At 38.7% G+C, this 17531-nt stretch overlaps 3 protein-coding genes across 3 annotated transcripts; 2 read left to right on the top strand and 1 right to left on the bottom strand.

Annotated features, from left to right (window-relative positions):
* Nucleotides 1-5273, top strand: LOC142962903 (immunoglobulin kappa light chain-like). The gene is made up of 4 exons (XM_076103586.1): nucleotides 1-133; nucleotides 3447-3785; nucleotides 3867-4199; nucleotides 5176-5273. The coding sequence occupies exons 1-4, from the start codon at nucleotides 1-3 to the stop codon at nucleotides 5271-5273; spliced, it is 903 nt and encodes a 300-aa protein (XP_075959701.1).
* A 2178-nt stretch (nucleotides 5274-7451) lies between these two features.
* On the bottom strand, nucleotides 7452-9170 carry LOC142962902 (uncharacterized). Its single transcript, XM_076103584.1, has 6 exons — nucleotides 9128-9170; nucleotides 8665-8988; nucleotides 8143-8496; nucleotides 7874-8005; nucleotides 7702-7751; nucleotides 7452-7586 (listed from the first exon to the last, which is right to left on the bottom strand). Exons 1-6 carry the CDS (start codon nucleotides 9168-9170, stop codon nucleotides 7452-7454), a joined length of 1038 nt encoding a protein of 345 aa, XP_075959699.1.
* A 1574-nt stretch (nucleotides 9171-10744) lies between these two features.
* Nucleotides 10745-16338, top strand: LOC142962901 (immunoglobulin kappa light chain-like). The gene is made up of 5 exons (XM_076103583.1): nucleotides 10745-10865; nucleotides 13877-14230; nucleotides 14321-14653; nucleotides 15166-15197; nucleotides 16186-16338. Exons 1-5 carry the CDS (start codon nucleotides 10745-10747, stop codon nucleotides 16336-16338), a joined length of 993 nt encoding a protein of 330 aa, XP_075959698.1.
* The last annotated feature ends 1193 nt before the right edge of the window (nucleotides 16339-17531 follow it).

Raw genomic sequence — 17531 nt, 5'->3', positions numbered from 1 at the left:
ATGCTCCACATCATCAATGATGACCCGCCCACTCCTGCCTGTCAGTCATATCAGCAGGAAGAGCACAGCGTACAGAGGAGGGCGGTTAAACCATCCCTCCTCTATACTCACATCACTTCTTTTCAGGGGGCTGGTGAGAGGCCGCAGCAGAGCTCCACTCTCACAGTATCACATTCACCTGGAGGCGATTTAAAGTTTCTGACCCGTATATATTTATCTGTCCAGTGTGAACGAGGGACAAAACCCCAAATAAAACAGTATAATCAATAACAAGGTGATTATCAATAAACAATCCTGGGTCACTTTATTTACAGTTGACATCCTCACAATAACATTAAAATGCAGCCCAGTACAACACCACAAACTCCAGCGTTAAAATAATTATCAAAACAGCGTTAAGGTTTCCTGACAACTTGAAGGTTGAATGGAGAAAGAAATTAGAAAGACAACCTATCTATCTACAGTTTAGGACCGAAACTTCCGTCACACTTGTTAGACCAGCTCGTTGTGGTTTGTGGCCTTCATCAGGTTCAACGTATCGTTGACAACGAGCCAAAACACGCTTTGTACTTTCACACACAAACGGACAGAAATAGACACACATTCACAGTCACCACTGACAAACAAATGATGCGTGGAAACTTAAGCATTGCTGTAGCCGGGCCTCAAACTAATGTGTCAATACAAACCTACCTTTCTCTGTTTTAGCCTCAGGAAGCTCGGCTTGAACGATGTTTTACCTTTTAATAACACACTTGTTTTTATGATTGTTATTAATATCACATCAACTTACAGGAGTAGGTTAAGGGTTCAGGAGGGTCGGACAAATGCACCCAGTCACACTATGTCCTGACCATTTTTCATCACACTCCTCTGCAGTGTTGTTCTGTTCATTTGTAATTGCTGTCAGAGGGGGAGGTGCTCATCCTTCACTGGACCCACTCTGGTCTATTTGTCTATGCAGAATTTTTAACCTTGATCTTAAGTTAAGTTTGCCTGATTATCTACAAATAGGTGAGCCAGCCTTGCTTAAGTCTGTGGTGCAGTGACAGACTCAGGTGGTGAATAAATCTGCAGATTTGCACGCAAATATGCATCTGTGATATTTTAAGACTGCACATGCATACGGTCGTAGATGGTTGCATCTTAAAAACATGAAGGATAGACAGTATCTATAGTTTAAATGAACACAGCAACAAGTAAACATAAAACAATAAGTTTGCCTGCTGAAGCTTATTGTAGCTCTTCCCTCACTACACATCCTGTTGAATAGTCTGTTGACAGTAAACAGTCTTGAAGGTGGTCAAAGGGTGTAAAAGTGGCCCACCACAGCTTCAGTCTGTCAGTGTAGCTGTTGCATGTAGCATTGCTTGCTCCTCTCGCTACATGCAGAAGGGATTTACAAAGTGCTGTGAGACCAGACAGATTGACGGGTTTATTCAATTGAGTAGTTGTCCCCTTACATTTTTTACATTGTATATGTTTTAAAACGGAAATTAATTGTGTCTACAACATATAATGCTCAGTATGTGTTTTTGTTGGCCATACTTTGCTCTACAGTTGAGGGAAGTTGTGGTGGACAGCTACACAGCAGTTCACTGGTGAAAAACACTGACAGTCTATTTGATCCTTCTCACTTTGTGTCTTAATGTGCATTTCAAAGCAGACATTTAGACTTGTGAAACACACAAGTGTAACTAGTAACATCATTAATTAAATGGGCCTGTCCTTAATGTTATTGGTTTTACTAGTGCTTTTTGTGCTAAAACAAATCAAAGTATCTGTTATTAAAAAAGAGGAAATGATAAGCAAACTGTCACGAATTCCCCTTCATATTAGTTTGTTTTCATCCTGTCTGCTTGTTTTATTAACTCTCCTGTCATTTCAGATCCTACCATTCACACCCGATCATCTCTCATTCCCCTCACCTGGTCCTCCACACCCATCTCACCTGCAGCCCATTCCCTCATTAGCCCTCACTATGTAGGTCCCCTCACTTGCACTTGTTCTCTGCCAGATTGTCTTGTGTGTTATTGCCAAGTTCTCCAGCGTACCTTTATATTGTTCATGATCTGCCTGTTCCGACCCTGCCTGCCTGCCTGTTTTTCGACCCTGGATTTTTGCCTGCCCCTTATTGGATTTGTTTGGATCTCTTTCTCCCTCTTTAACCAGTGACATTTTCTTTGTGGCTTTGGCCACATTTCGTCTCACCTTTCTCCACAACTGTCATTAAAGCCTGCAGGCTATGCTGTAGCTAATGCTATTTCAAAAGTCCTCCTTTTCACCTCTTGGTGTTGATTGGACGTCCAAATTTAGACAATTATCAAACCATTGGAATCCAGTTCCAGGATGAGTTTAGCCTAGCTTAGCACAAACACAGGAAGTAAAACATCTAGCCTACATTGAAAGAGGAAAACGCTGTCTCATTTACATGTCGGATGTCATTAGCCAACAAGCTGGCAATATACAATATATCCAAAAATTAATTCAGTCTTAGTTCAGTTACAGAAGTGTGTGAGGCCAGCAGGATCACTGTAAAACTGGACTTCAGCCAAGTTAGGCCAAGCAGTGTGTCAGCCACGGGCGTGTTTTAGGTCTTTGTGACACGACAAAAGCTGCTACAGCATCAGTTATATTAGTGTAATTCTGAATAGGGGCTTGGCCCCGTTTCATCAGATCTGGAGAGTATTTCTTCAGTGAAAGAACAAAGTACAGTGATGAAGACTTTTCTCGAAGGAGAGGGTGTTTGTTCCTGACTGACGGTGATACACAGATGGTTCATCCAATCACCTGCTGAGCACTTTGTTTTTGTTCTGTGTAACAAACCATCTGCCACTCCAAGTTAATTTGAAGTTATGGAATTGTCTTGCAAAAAACAAATATAAAATGTGTATTGTGTCACCTGTGTGCATGTGCATGCGATTAAAATCAAAAATATTTCTCCACATTGTGACCGATGAGACCGATTTTGCTGCTGTTGAAAAACTTTCAGTACTTGCTCTTAAATAGGCCAAAACACACAAAATGGTTATCACAGAAACAATAAATGTAGTCATGCAGTCTGAATAAAGACACTGCTTTGAAAATACAACAAATACTCAGAACATGTAGATTTCCTATCTCATGAAAATAGACCAAAGGTTGAAAAAATGAAGGGGGACGGTCATTTTCTATGTTTCAGCCAATCATTCTACTTTGTAAACCTTGATCACCTTGTGACTACATCTTCCACTTGGTTGTGTGACATCAGTAGTGCAAGACACGAGTGCTGTATCACAATGATCGGAGGACTGGCTGCTTTGATTCTACTTTGTACAGTGTGTAAGTGCAACTCTTAACTACTTTGAGAAAGACACGACCATGTATTAATCTTTGGAAGGGTTCATACTTTACCTGTTTACTTATCTTGTGCTTTAACTTTGTTACATTCTGTCTCTTTTCTTCAGATCTGATTCAAACTGCAGAGGATCCTCACCAGCTCTCTTTGACTTTGACTGAACTTGGTGGAAATGTTACTTTGCAGTGTTCAGTTTCTGAAACGGAATCATTTTACTGGTACAAGCAGCCTCTTGGATATATGGTCCAACAGGTAGTTACTGTTATTGTTGGCAAAATGACACTTAGTGAGCAATTTAACAACCCACGTTTCGAAGTCACAGAGCGGAACGCTCAGTATTTTCTAACCATCAGAAATATCAGCAAAGAGGACGAAGCGACATACTTCTGTGTCCATGGAGCAAGATATTCACACAGTTTTGTTAATGGCACCTTCTTGGTTGTGAAAGGTAAAATACATTTTTCTTTTGCCACATTTAGTAATTGTAATTATTCATTCTTATTAATGTATTTTTACCTGAATCATGCAGATCGTAATCATCAGAAATCTATCTACGTGAAACAAAGTCCGGAGACTGAGTCGGTCCGGCCGGGCGACTCAGTGACTCTCCAGTGTTCACTTCTCTCCAAGAACAAAGAAAACAGAGTCCAGTGTCCAGGTGAACGCAGTGTGCACTGGTTCAGATCTGGATCAGGAGAATCTCATCCAGGCATCATTTACACTCACAGTGATGAACAAGAAGAAAGACGTTGTGTCTACAGTCTGTACAGAACTATACAGACCTCTGATGCTGGGACTTACTACTGTGCTGTGGCCACATGTGGAGAGATCCTGTTTGGTGAAGGAACCAAAGTGGAGACAAGTAGGTTTTTACAGTTGAACTAAAAGTATTGTATTTTCATATATTGTATTTAAATATTTAAAAAAAGTCATTAAAACGTCACAGCTAGCTAATGTGATGGCACAGACCTGTTACTCAAAGAGGCCACGCACTCAACTATGAAGAACATTTAGCCTTAAATAATATAAACCGCTAAGTTGTACAATGATTTAACACACCCACACCTCCGCACAACCCTGCAGAGGTGTGCGTTGCCGGATTTGTGGACGCTCCATCCTGTCGGCCCCGTGTGTTACTCGCTGCTGCTCTCAGTCAGACACAGATAACATCACTCTGCACACAGCAAGGAGAGAGAGAGGAGCAGGGGCAACACTGAAGCACATAAAAACACAGCGATGTAACAACCCGTTCTCATCCCAGGTTGTCAGAAATGGCCGCTTTGTATCACACAGTCGCTAAAGGGGGGCTTGTGCCTCTGTATCGTGACAAAGCGGTGGTTTTTGACAACCCGACATGGGGCTCAAAGGCTCTTTAATGACGCCCAACAACGTCGCAAACACAGCAAGATAAGAAGCAAAGAGGAAATCCAGGCAGAGGGCAGAGTCTCTGTAGAGACACCACCACACACTAGTGGGTCATAGTGATGATTGAAAGGGATTCTTTTTTTAACAGTCTACACATTGTTCTTGAGGAAAATGGTGCAAATTATAACTTTAAATTCATGAATCATCTCACAACTTATTGTTCCCTTCACACGTTTACCTGAAAGGTGCCCAACATTTAGACTTGAAAACCAATAAAGGTCTTCACTCATATGACATCATCTCAACTATTTCATGAAATTCAATAATTAAAATAATTGTTACGAATTATGATAAATTACAAATTACTAATCGGCAGTATTTAAGCTATTTACCAATGAGTCACCTAAAAGTCATGGATGACTTCATGGAAACAAGGAGTAAAGAGTTAAATGACATTTTTAAATTACTTTCAGGAACAATTCAGGATTGGGATCCAGTTAACATCATCCTTGGGGCGCTGTTGGCTCTCTGTGTGATTGTGATTGCCATCCTTGTTTTCTCAAGGAACTGAAGGTGAGTTTAGTAAACTGCAAAGACGGAGAACATAACTGGAATCAACAGATATTCTTGTTTATAAAAAAATCCAGGATGTTACAGGAAGCCTCTCTGATACCATTTACTCTTTGTCTTGTTGTCACAGCTCTGACTATTAAAACTATTATTTTTAGGATGGTGACACAGAGGCACTGAACTACTCCATCACTGGATCTATCTAATGAAAAGGAAGAAGAAGGAGAAAAACAAGTCAAAGGAATCAACGATCGGCACTGATTTCTGTTTGAGTGAAATCCACTGATTGTAAAAAAAAAGACAGTTCAGCTCTTTGTTAGATTTTGGAAAGCCAACATGTATTATATGGATAAAGTGTGTGTGAATGATTTTATCTTTACATGACATTAGATACACAGAAATATTATACTCAAAATCCATGTGAGTACAAAAGACATGTGATGTGTGTTCAGAGGTGTCTGTGTGGCCTGAGTAGCGAGCTCCAGCCTTAACTTGTGTTTACTAATGTTGCTTTGTTGAAAGAAGAATGAATATATCTGTTGAGGCTTGGAATATTGACTGCATCATGAAACATTAATCAAAATTTAAATAAAAAAGGATTACGTCAGAAATCTTCCAGAGTCATTCTTGAGAAAATCCATGTTGCTAAAAGAATATCCTGTGTGCACAATAAAGTAAGCTGTTTGCATCATACAATGTGAGCAAGTGGGACGTATCCTGCTTTTAGCACTTAACCACGTATTACATTAGTTTAATATTGATCTGCTGCCGTATCGACATATGGGCGTTCTAATTTGACAACTGATAGTTTGAAAGCTGCTTTGCTACATTTTCAATGAGGCAAGTGGAATGCTAATTATACATTTCACAATAAAAGCGTGCAGGAGTACTGCAGATAAAGGTGCAGGAGGAGTTTGGACACAGAAAGGTGATACTAAGGTTATGGACTGTTGGTCACAGATTGATCTGACTGCACTTGTCTGGGGTTAGCAGCTTGTCTTTAGGGGTTGTTGGTGAGAGAAGGGAAGTGCACCCAGATATCTGGAGCAAGAGAAGAACATTTAGTTAACTTTCCCACATATACGAGACTCTCTTGAAAATGGGATTTTTAATCTCAATGGCACTATCCTGGATAATTAAAGGTTAAAAAAATACTCATGTGTACGTAGAACAGATAACTGATATGATTCATAGAATTTGTGTAAAAATCATTCACTTTGGGCTTAATTAAGGTAAATTCAGCTTTTGTAATCTTAGCGTGGCATACAAGGACAACTCGAATGTGAAATGAGAAGCAACAAGACAAATAAGTTTTGCCTCCTCATGATTATTGTAAATAGATCCGACAGATTTTGGTGACGTGTTGAATTTTAATTTGGCAAAATTAAAAAAGAACCTTCTGTTTTCGCAGCACAGCACGCTGACATTTAACGATTCTAAAACGGCAGATTATTCAATGATAACATTTTGATCATGGAGTGAGATAAAGGATGGTTAATATCTGAAAATTAGTTTTATGGGAAATACTATCGTCATTGTTACTAAAATATTTACATTAATCGTAGGTCTGAGATGATCTCTCTAGAATGGAAGTCAGACGCTGTGCACAGACATCGTGACTGATGTCTTGTTTCCATTGTGTTCCTTCAACATACACAATACTACAAAAACATACAATACACTATAGCTCAATGTAACATTTTCACAACAACCCTCAAGGTTGTGATAAACCACCTGAACTTATAGGTACAATCCTAAAATCATTTTTATAGGAATCACAACACATTACTTATTCAAATACTGTCTTTATTTGCAAATATATTTAGACATACAGTATAGTTTTGTTGAGAGGCTTGATAGTGTGGAATGTAATCGTTTTTTTATTTTGCCCTGATTATTTAAAACTGTTTTAATATTTAGATGTCAAGTTAATTTAGGGTTAAGACAGACTGTATGTCACATTGCTTTTCACTTGTGGGAATTATGAAAAATATATTTAATCATTTTTACATTTTTTACATTATACTAGAATATCAACAAAAGCCATTAAAACATGTAAAAATGAAACGTAAAATATTTTTCAAGGTTATCAAAGTAAAAGACTGTAACCGATATCAGATGTGAAGCAGCATATTAACAACAGTTTATACTAGCTTTAATTAGCAAATCCAGTAGATTGTTAATCTTTCACTAAAGTCCTGACATCAGTGTAGACGGTCTCTCCCTCTGCTGTTGTTACATTCTTTCTCTCTGCTCTGCCAGTTTTCCTCTTGGTGAAGGTTGGTGCAGAATAAACCAACATGTCCTCATTTCTCTGAATAAATATGAAAAGATAATATAAAACAGCATATTTTAATTTCTATATATGTAGAGTGGAAAAAAAAAGTCCAATAACTTTTCCATAGTGATCTTTTCTTTATAAACCTTACCTGCTGACCTTGGTGGTCACCGCTGGCTGTTGCAGCATTTGATTGCCGAGCTGTGTTATAAAATAAAAACAGAGATTTAGGATGAAAGACCCTGAAGGTTAATTTACACATATCAGTTGTGTTAATTCTGGAAAGTTAGCTTTTGCAAGATACTGTTAGAAACTTATATTACCGTTGCAACAATCACAAGTTTTCCTCTTGATGGTGTAAATCAGGAAGGCAATAACAATCAGACTCATAGCCAGAGCTGCAACTAGCAGAACCAGAACTGTGTTGGTCTTCTGCAAATCCCACATATTGAGTTCTGAAAGTATATGAAAATGAACAAATAATTGGAGTTAACAACTATTTTGACAAGATGATATAAGGCATACGGTACAATTGCTTTGTGATACATGATCTAAATTAATCTTGATTTATATGGAAATGTTCTGCCGTTACCTTCAATTTCCCGTTTTGTTCCGTTTCCAAATAATATCTCTCCACATGTGGCCACAGCGCAGTAATAAGTCCCGGCATCAGAGGAGCTGACGTTCTTAGAGAAGCTGTAGACACATTTCTGTGGAGAGTGAGGCTCAGGACTCTTCTCACATCCATCACTGGTTCCATGTGCATAGATGACACTAGGATAAGATTCATCTGATCCGGCTCTGAACCAGAACACACTCTGTTCTTCTGGACACGTTTTCTCCTCAGAGTCAGAGAGGACTGAACACTGCAGAGTCACGGAGCCTCCTGGACGGACTGGATCAGATGTACGCTCTTGTATGACGGCAGTGATATTAGGTTCTGGTCCTGAGAAATACAAACATGATAATAATGCTTTAGTGAGCATTGAAGTACTTAAACAATGTTTTTATATATAATGGCACACACTTTCCTATAAATTATGGAAACATGTACTCTCTTTATACATACATGTTGGATAATTAAATTATGTAAACTACTTTTATAAATGTTTACCTCCAATTCTCAGAAATGTTCCTTTCAAAAGTACCACATCAAGTTGGTTCACTCTTAAACAGTAGTAAACTCCAGTATCGCTTAGCTTTGCTTGATTAATATGCAGGAGAAATGTTCCAGGTTCTTGTTTTGTTGTAATGCGAGGAGTCGTATCAACATCATCATAATTAAAAGTGAATGTTCCTTTAAAGAATTCAGGTAAGTTTCCAGAAACAAGCCTGATCCAAAACAAGGTTGATGTGTCCAGAGATGTATTGCGAACACAAGTCAAAGTCACATCTTGTCCAACACTCTTTGTCTCAATGATCAGATCATCTGTGCATCCTGAAAATATGAAGAGAAACACGGTTCAGTGATTATTGACAGAGAAAGAATCAGGTATGTTCTGCTAAATTACTGTAAGAACATGACAATGATATAAATATACATCTGAAGTAAATCTGACATTGCTACATGTACTTACGCCCCACTCTGACAATCAGCAGTAAATAAAATACGATCATCATTTTCTTGTTAATCCACATGAGACTGCAGTTAAATTAGATCAAATTAGAAGATGATGTGTCTTAATGTAATCATATCATGTGGGAGGGAACAGTTTCAGAGCAATCTGATTGGCCTGTCATTATTTTCCAACCTAAAAATATGAAACAACACCAACAGCGCACTTTTGTTTCATGGTGGGTTTCTACAACTGACACTGACTAAATATGACATGATTTGATTTGATACTAATGTGAACCACAGTTATACAAAAACAATCTGGTTGAAAAAAATATATATTTCATTCACTCGTGTACTACCATATTTATGAGGGATGTAGCCTGGTTTCTAGAAACAATAAAGAGTGACTTGAGTCAAGCTCCAAAAACACTGGATCCTACGTTTCCTTTAGTGTGACTCCAAAGCATCTTTCATTAGAGCTTCACTGACTCGTATAAGTCTCTTAAACTTAAACGCTCCAGTTTGCAGTGTAGAATTTTAGTTATACATTTCTCTCCAAACCCACTGATGGATGTAAATGACAAATTGCAAACAAGTCCAATATGAATGTATCTCCAAAAGAGAACCAGACTGAATTACTGCCACTCATTATGTTTGTGTGTTAGCTTACACATTTAAGGATTGTAGCATTTATGCATCAAAACTGAGATCCAGTTGCTTTGTGCTAACTCATGGCTCTAACATGTCCAGCTTTAGGATTCGATTAGATTCCAAGTGTGTAAAACATGCAAAACTATTTAATTCAAAATGCTAACAGTTTGTCGGGATGCTGTCTAAAGAAGAGTGCCAAACTCTAAGTGCTTTACAATCCAGCGTCCCTGCCAATTTAACCCTTTGTTTGTGTAATCTTCACACTATTGAGTGCTTGTATTTGTGCACATATTCAGCATATTACATGTCCTCTCTTTTCTGCAGTAAATGGCTCCTCTGTGTTAGACTGTTCCAACTCCTCCCCTCTGGTAGGCGCTACAGAGCACTGTACGCCAAAACCACCAGACACAGGAACAGCTTCTTTCCACTGGCCGTCACTCTCATGAACAATTAATCAGACATACTGCACTATTATCTGCACTAATACCCCAAATCCATTGTCCATTGTCATTGTTGTTGTTCTTTATGTTCATATATATTCTTGGATATATATTTATATTGTACATAGTAGGTAAATGTTAAAGTTTAGTTTCTCTGTTCTACTTTGTTGTCTCTAATGTCCTTGTTTTTATATTTTTCTTGTTTATTTGTATATTCTATGTATGTACGTTGAGAGCAATGTGAAAACCGGAGTCAAATTCCATGCCTATACAAACGGTAGATTAACAATGAACTTTTTTAAACTGTCCTGTCCCTTTGAATATAAATGCATGACATGTAATTTATCTGTAAATATGTAGGTCTATGTTTCTGGGCCAAACAGAAAATTCTACAACATTGTCTGCAGCACTCAGTTAATCAGGAATGTATTGATCAGTTTGATTTGTGTGCAGAAAAGAAGCATTCAGCCATTTGCCATCACGATACACAGAGATAGAGACATGTTAAATGTTATGCACAATAGCCAATTCAGATGCTCCACATCATGAATGATGACCCGCCCACTCCTGCCTGTCAGTCATATCAGCAGGAAGAGCACAGCGTACAGAGGAGGGCGGTTAAACCATCCCTCCTCTATACTCACATCACTTCTTTTCAGGGGGCTGGTGAGAGGCCGCAGCAGAGCGCCACTCTCACAGTATCACATTCACCTGGAGGCGATTTAAAGTTTCTGACCCGTATTTACATTAACATTAAAATGCAGCCCAGTACAACACCACAAACTCCAGCGTTAAATAATTATCAAAACAGCGTTAAGGTTTCCTGACAACTTGAAGGTTGTACGGAGAAAGAAATTAGAAAGACAACCTATCTATCTACAGTTTAGGACCGAAACTTCCGTCACATTTGTTAGACCAGCTCGTTGTGGTTTGTGGCCTTCATCAGGTTCAACGTATTGTTGACAACGAGCCAAAACACGCTTTGTACTTTCACACACAAACGGACAGAAATAGACACACATTCACAGTCACCACTGACAAACAAATGATGCGTGGAAACTTAAGCATTGCTGTAGCCGGGCCTCAAACTAATGTGTCAATACAAACCTACCTTTCTCTGTTTTAGCCTCAGGAAGCTCGGCTTGAACGATGTTTTACCTTTTAATAACACACTTGTTTTGACGATTGTTATTGATATCACATCAACTTACAGGAGTAGGTTAAGGGTTCAGGAGGGTCGGACAAACACACCCAGTCACGCTATGTCCTGACCATTTCTCATCACACTCCTCTGCAGTGTTGTGCTTTTCATTTGTAATTGCTGTCAGAGGGGGAGGTGCTCAGCCTTCACTGGACCCACTCTGGTCTATTTGTCTATGCAGAATTTTTAACCTTGATCTTAAGTTAAGTTTGCCTGATTATCTGCAAATAGGTGAGCCAGCCTTGCTTAAGTCTGTGGTGCAGTGATAGACTCAGGTGGTGAATAAATCTGCAGATTAAAACAAAACACGCAAATATGCATCTGTGATATTTTAAGACTGCACATGCATACGGTCGTAGATGGTTGCATCTTAAAAACATGAAGGATAGACAGTATCTATACTTTAAATGAACACAGCAACAAGTAAACATAAAACAATAAGTTTGCCTGCTGAAGCTTATTGTAGCTCTTCCCTCACTACACATCCTGTTGAATAGTCTGTTGACAGTAAACAGCCTTGAAGGTGGTCAAAGGGTGTAAAAGTGGCCCACCACAGCTTCTGTCTGTCAGTGTAGCTGTTGCATGTTGCATTGCTTGCTCCTCTCGCTACATGCAGAAGGGATTTACAAAGTGCTGTGAGACCAGACAGATTGACGGGTTTATTCAATTGAGTAGTTGTCCCCTTACATTTTTTACATTGTATATGTTTTAAAACGGAAATTAATTGTGTCTACAACATATAATGCTCAGTATGTGTTTTTGTTGGCCATACTTTGCTCTACAGTTGAGGGAAGTTGTGGTGGACAGCTACACAGCAGTTCCCTGGTGAAAAACACTGACAGTCTATTTGATCCCTCTCACTTTGTGTCTTAATGTGCACATAACGTTCAAAGCAGACATTTAGACTTGTGAAACACACAAGTGTAACTAGTAACATCATTAATTAAATGGGCCTGTCCTTAATGTTATTTGTTTTAGTGCTTTTTGTGCTAAAACAAATCAAAGTATCTGTTATTAAAAAGAGGAAATGATAAACAAACAAAACTCTTTAAGAGTGCTTGCAAGACTATCAAGATTTAGATCAGTTTGAATAAGTCCATTGTCCATTATGAGTTGATAAAACTGCAATGCTTTATCATGAAAAATGACAAATTGTACATTCACATACTTTCTCCACAACTGTCATTAAAACCTGCAGGCTATGCTGTAGCTAATGTTATTCCAAAAGTCCTCCTTTTCACCTCTTAGTGTTGATTGGACGTCCAAATTTAGACAATTATCAAAACATTGGAATCCAGCTCCAGGATGAGTTTAGCCTAGCTTAGCACAAACACAGGAAGCAAAACATCTAGCCTACACTGAAAGATGAAAACGCTGTCTCATTTACATGTCGGATGTCATTAGCAAACAAGCTAGCCAGCAATATACCCAAAAATTCATTGAGGCTTAGTTCAGTTACCAAAGTGCGTGAGGCAGCAGGATCACTGTAAAACTGGACTTCAGCCGTTAGGCCGAGCAGTGTGTCAGTAAATGGCTCCAGTGTGAACTGTTTATGAAGCCACTGATTTTTTCGCAAGAATCCACCTTGTCAGGCTTCAAGCAATGCGTTTTTGTCCAAACCATTCTGGTTCAGAACAATCAGCATCCTGAGAGGAGCTAGCGGCAGCCACGGGCGTGTTTTAGGTCTTTGTGACGCGACAAAAGCTGCTACAGCATCAGTTATATTAATGTAATTCTGAATAGGGGCTTGGCACCGTTTCATCAGATCTGGAGAGTATTTCTTCAGTGAAAGAACAAAGTACAGCGCTGAAGACTTTTCTCGAAGGAGAGGGTGTTTGTTCCTGACTGACAGTGATACACAGATGGTTCATCCAATCACCTGCTGAGTACTTTGTTTTTGTTCTGTGTAACAAACCATCTGCCACTCCAAGTTAATTTGAAGTTATGGAATTGTGTTGCAAAAAACAAATATAAAATGTGTATTGTGTCACCTGTGTGCATGTGCATGTGATTAAAATCAAAAATATTTCTCCACAGCCAAAAAACCACAAAAAATGGTTATCACAGAAACAATACATTTAGTCATGCAGTCTGAATAAAGACACCGCTTTGAAAATACAACAAATACTCAGAACATGTAGATTTCCTATCTAATGAAAATAGATCAAAGGTTGAAAAAATGAAGGGGGACGGTCATTTTCTATGTTTCAGCCAATCATTCTACTTTGTAAACCTTGATCACCTTGTGACTACATCTTCCACTTGGTTGTGTGACATCAGTAGTGCAAGACACGAGTGCTGTACCACAATGATCGGAGGACTGGCTGCTTTGATTCTACTTTGTACAGTGTGTAAGTGCAACTCTTAACTACTTTGAGAAAGACACGACCATGTATTAATCTTTGGAAGGGTTCATACTTTACCTGTTTACTTATCTTGTGCTTTAACTTTGTTACATTCTGTCTCTTTTCTTCAGATCTGATTCAAACTGCAGAGGATCCTCACCAGCTCTCTTTGACTTTGACTGAACTTGGTGGAAATGTTACTTTGCAGTGTTCAGTTTCTGAAACGGAAGACAAATCATTTTACTGGTACAAGCAGCCTCTTGGATATATGGTCCAACAGGTCGTTACTGTTATTGTTGGCAGTGTGACACTTAGTGAGCAATTTAACAACCCACGTTTCGAAGTCACACGGAATCACACACGGAACGCTCAGTATTTTCTAACCATCAGAAATGTCAGCAAAGAGGACGAAGCGACATACTTCTGTGTCCATAAAGCAAGATATTCACACAGTTCGGTTGACGGCACCTTCTTGGTTGTGAAAGGTAAAATATATTTTTCTCCAAGTGTTTTTGCCACGTTTAATTATTTTAATTATTCATTCTCATTAATGCATTTTTACCTGAATCATGCAGATCTTAATCAGCAGAAATCTTACGTGAAACAAAGTCCGGAGACTGAGTCGGTCCGGCCGGGCGACTCAGTGACTCTCCAGTGTTCACTTCTCTCCAAGAACAAAGAAAACAGAGTCCAGTGTCCAGGTGAACACAGTGTGCACTGGTTCAGATCTGGATCAGGAGAATCTCATCCAGGCATCATTTACACTCACAGTGATAAACAAGAAGAAAGAAGTTGTGTCTACAGTCTGTCCAAAACTATACAGACCTCCTCTGATGCTGGGACTTACTACTGTGCTGTGGCCACATGTGGAGAGATCCTGTTTGGTGAAGGAACCAAAGTGGAGACAAGTAGGTTTTTACAGTTGTATTTAAATCATATTTGTTTCATTTAAAATCAATGTAATGATTATTAGTGGTAGTTTATTTTTAAGTTTAAGAGGATAACTAAGAGTTTATACAAAATTTGAAGCCTTAGTTATCAACTAAATTTAATACTTATTTCATAGAGACAGTAAGTTATTAAGTTATAACAGAAATTATAAATGAATGAGCCTATGAGGACCTATGAGGCTTGATTTTTCAAGTTGCATTTATAAATCAGTGTTCATTACTTTCTTCAGCTCAAATAAAAGAGTATTTTTGACGAAACGCTTTATGAAACATAGGCTTACCAATTGTGCCCGCTAATAGTTCTAAATGTCACTGTGTTTCCAATAACATAAGATTACTCCCAAGAATCCATAATTACATAATGCTTACTCTCTTTGTGATTCAGGATCAGAACAGGACCCAGTTGTCCTTGTGCTTGGAGTGCTGTTGGCCTGCTGTGTGATTGTGATAGTCGTCCTTATTTTCTTCAGAAATCAAAGGAAAGTTTGCAGAAATTGCAAAGGTAGGTTCACCGTATTTTACTTTAGTTTCTGTTTGCTTTTTGAGATTGTACCATAAAGCTCTGAATGAAGGAAAATACTTTGCAGTTAAAACAGAACATGTGTGTTTCAGTTTATATTATCTCTAAAATATAATGGAATGATGGACAATCCATCAAATAAGTCTTCTTTAGGTCAACATACTGTCCATTTGTGTGTCTATTCAACAGAATATGAGGATTGTTCAAACCAGCGAGTCATTTTCATTGTCCCTCTGAGACATGTCCGACCACACTATCCTGTTACAGCAGGAAAATATTGAACATCCAATTTCAGAAGTCAGTCATTACAAACTATCATCCGTCCCTCGAGTAAATCACGTCTCCCTGACTGCAGAAAGCTTAGTGGAGCTCTTCAGTGCTTATCATTGGGCTTATTACAGAAGTAAATATGTTGAAGCGTGAAGCCACAACTGAAAATGTGATCCACATCTTTTGTTTGATTTCTTTGTCCTCAAAAGAGATAATGACAAAATTCACAGCGATATGTGTGTACACGCATTATGAAGTCTTTGTTTTTATATCAACAGGAGCAGAGAGTGCTTCCCATCATCTTGGACATGACAGGTCAACTGTGGATCAGTCAACTGATCTGGTAAATATGTGGCAGCGTGCTGTCTGATTTACACCGGCTAGCGATCTAGATGTGGATGTGTGATAAATATACTGCCACTAATCCTCTGGACAAAACACACATAATATTATACTCATAACATACAAGACAAATCTAATTAACTGTTGAGTAGCTACGTACAACATAATATCTGTTACTACATGACGAATGAGGTAAAAGTCAAGAGGATTAAATATAGTACTGATGACTGAGAAAATACACAAAAAAAGTATGTTAAGACCGATGTAAAGTCGCTGTAAAAAAATCTTTACTATAGATTTTGTGTTGAGCAGCCCAAATCTCTGAAATATTCGTCATTAACACAAATATTTCTTGCAGGATGCTGAAGCAAAGGGAATAAACTATGCAGCACTGGATTTCTCCAAACGGAAAGTAAAAAGAGAGAAGAGGAAGAAGAGAGAGTCGCCACAAGAGTGTGAGTACTCTGTTGTTAGAGCAGATTACCACAACCAGCAACACCCTTCTCCATAGAAAGAGCAGGGCCCGTGCAGAGGCCCCAAAGTCTCCACAGAGAGCTTCAGCATTGGTCTGCTCGTACAGAACTTTTTATTCCCAACTGATATTCGATAGTGACAGAAGGAAGTTGTGTATCAGAATGTGTACATCTTCTAAAAAAATGTTGCATGCTGATTTTATGGGAGAACACCAGATTTTCAGTTGCTTTGTGAATTCGTAGCCACAGAAAGTGTAGTTGTATAACATCAAGGTCATCATGTCTGTGGCCTTGTTTACTTTAGTTATTTTGTTGACATAAAGATGGATATTTATATTGTCTCCTCATTTGAAATAACCACATCTTCACTCATCACAAATAGTACAAAAAGGATCCTTTCAGTTTACTGGGGTAAATTTCGCCAAAGGCTTCTCCGTATGTCAGTTTTTCACTTCAGGTCTGCTTCCACTTTTATCCCTTTTTAAGAGGTAATTTTTTTGGTATGAAAAAAGATGGCTGAAATATGTTACATCCTTTTACCACTGTATCAGGAACTACCACAGAAGCAATTTTGAGTACTTTGTATGTTTCTGTGGACGGAGTTAGTCACCGTGACCCGTGCAAGATTCAGTCACAAAACTTGCAGATCTGTAGTTGAGCTCAAAATGAAGGTTGGGTTTAGAGATGGGTGTGGTTCGAGCAAGGCGCTAGAATTAGGTGGTTTGGAAGTCGGCAAGGGGCCATTGGCCCTTCCTTTTTGAACCTGGCCCAATTGGGAGTTGCGGCTGTTGTGATCTCGTGGCAAGATGGTCTCAAGTTTACATATTTTTCTTTTTTATCTGCACATTGGTTGGAGCGCCTTTCACTAAGTGGAAAATAAATACTTATAGATTAAATAAATCACCCTGAACATCCATCTTAGAATGCTTCCTTATTTTTGATTTCAACTTCACACGTCACTGTGAAGTTTCACCCAATCGGGCCAGGAGTGTGAGTGTTTGTGTGTGTGAGCTTCGCTGTCGGGGCTGGTAATGAATAAAGATTAAAACAAACTTTCTCTACCTCCATCTAACTTTCACACACTCACATACCAGGCAAATAAACACCAACATCTCTCAGAAACTAACAGTTTATATACAGAGACAGGAAGCAACTCACTGTCACTCTCCATCATGTGATTATCAATCTCTAAAACTGAAAATGTAACCACCATGAACCTCAAAGTGGTGTC

The sequence above is a fragment of the Anarhichas minor genome, unplaced genomic scaffold (assembly GCF_050575085.1).
Source record: "Anarhichas minor isolate MPS153535 unplaced genomic scaffold, ASM5057508v1 ptg000028l, whole genome shotgun sequence".
NCBI classification, from domain to species: Eukaryota; Metazoa; Chordata; class Actinopteri; order Perciformes; family Anarhichadidae; genus Anarhichas; species Anarhichas minor.
The sequence above is the reverse complement of the archived record's forward strand: the minus strand, read 5'-3'. Positions and strand labels throughout refer to the sequence as shown.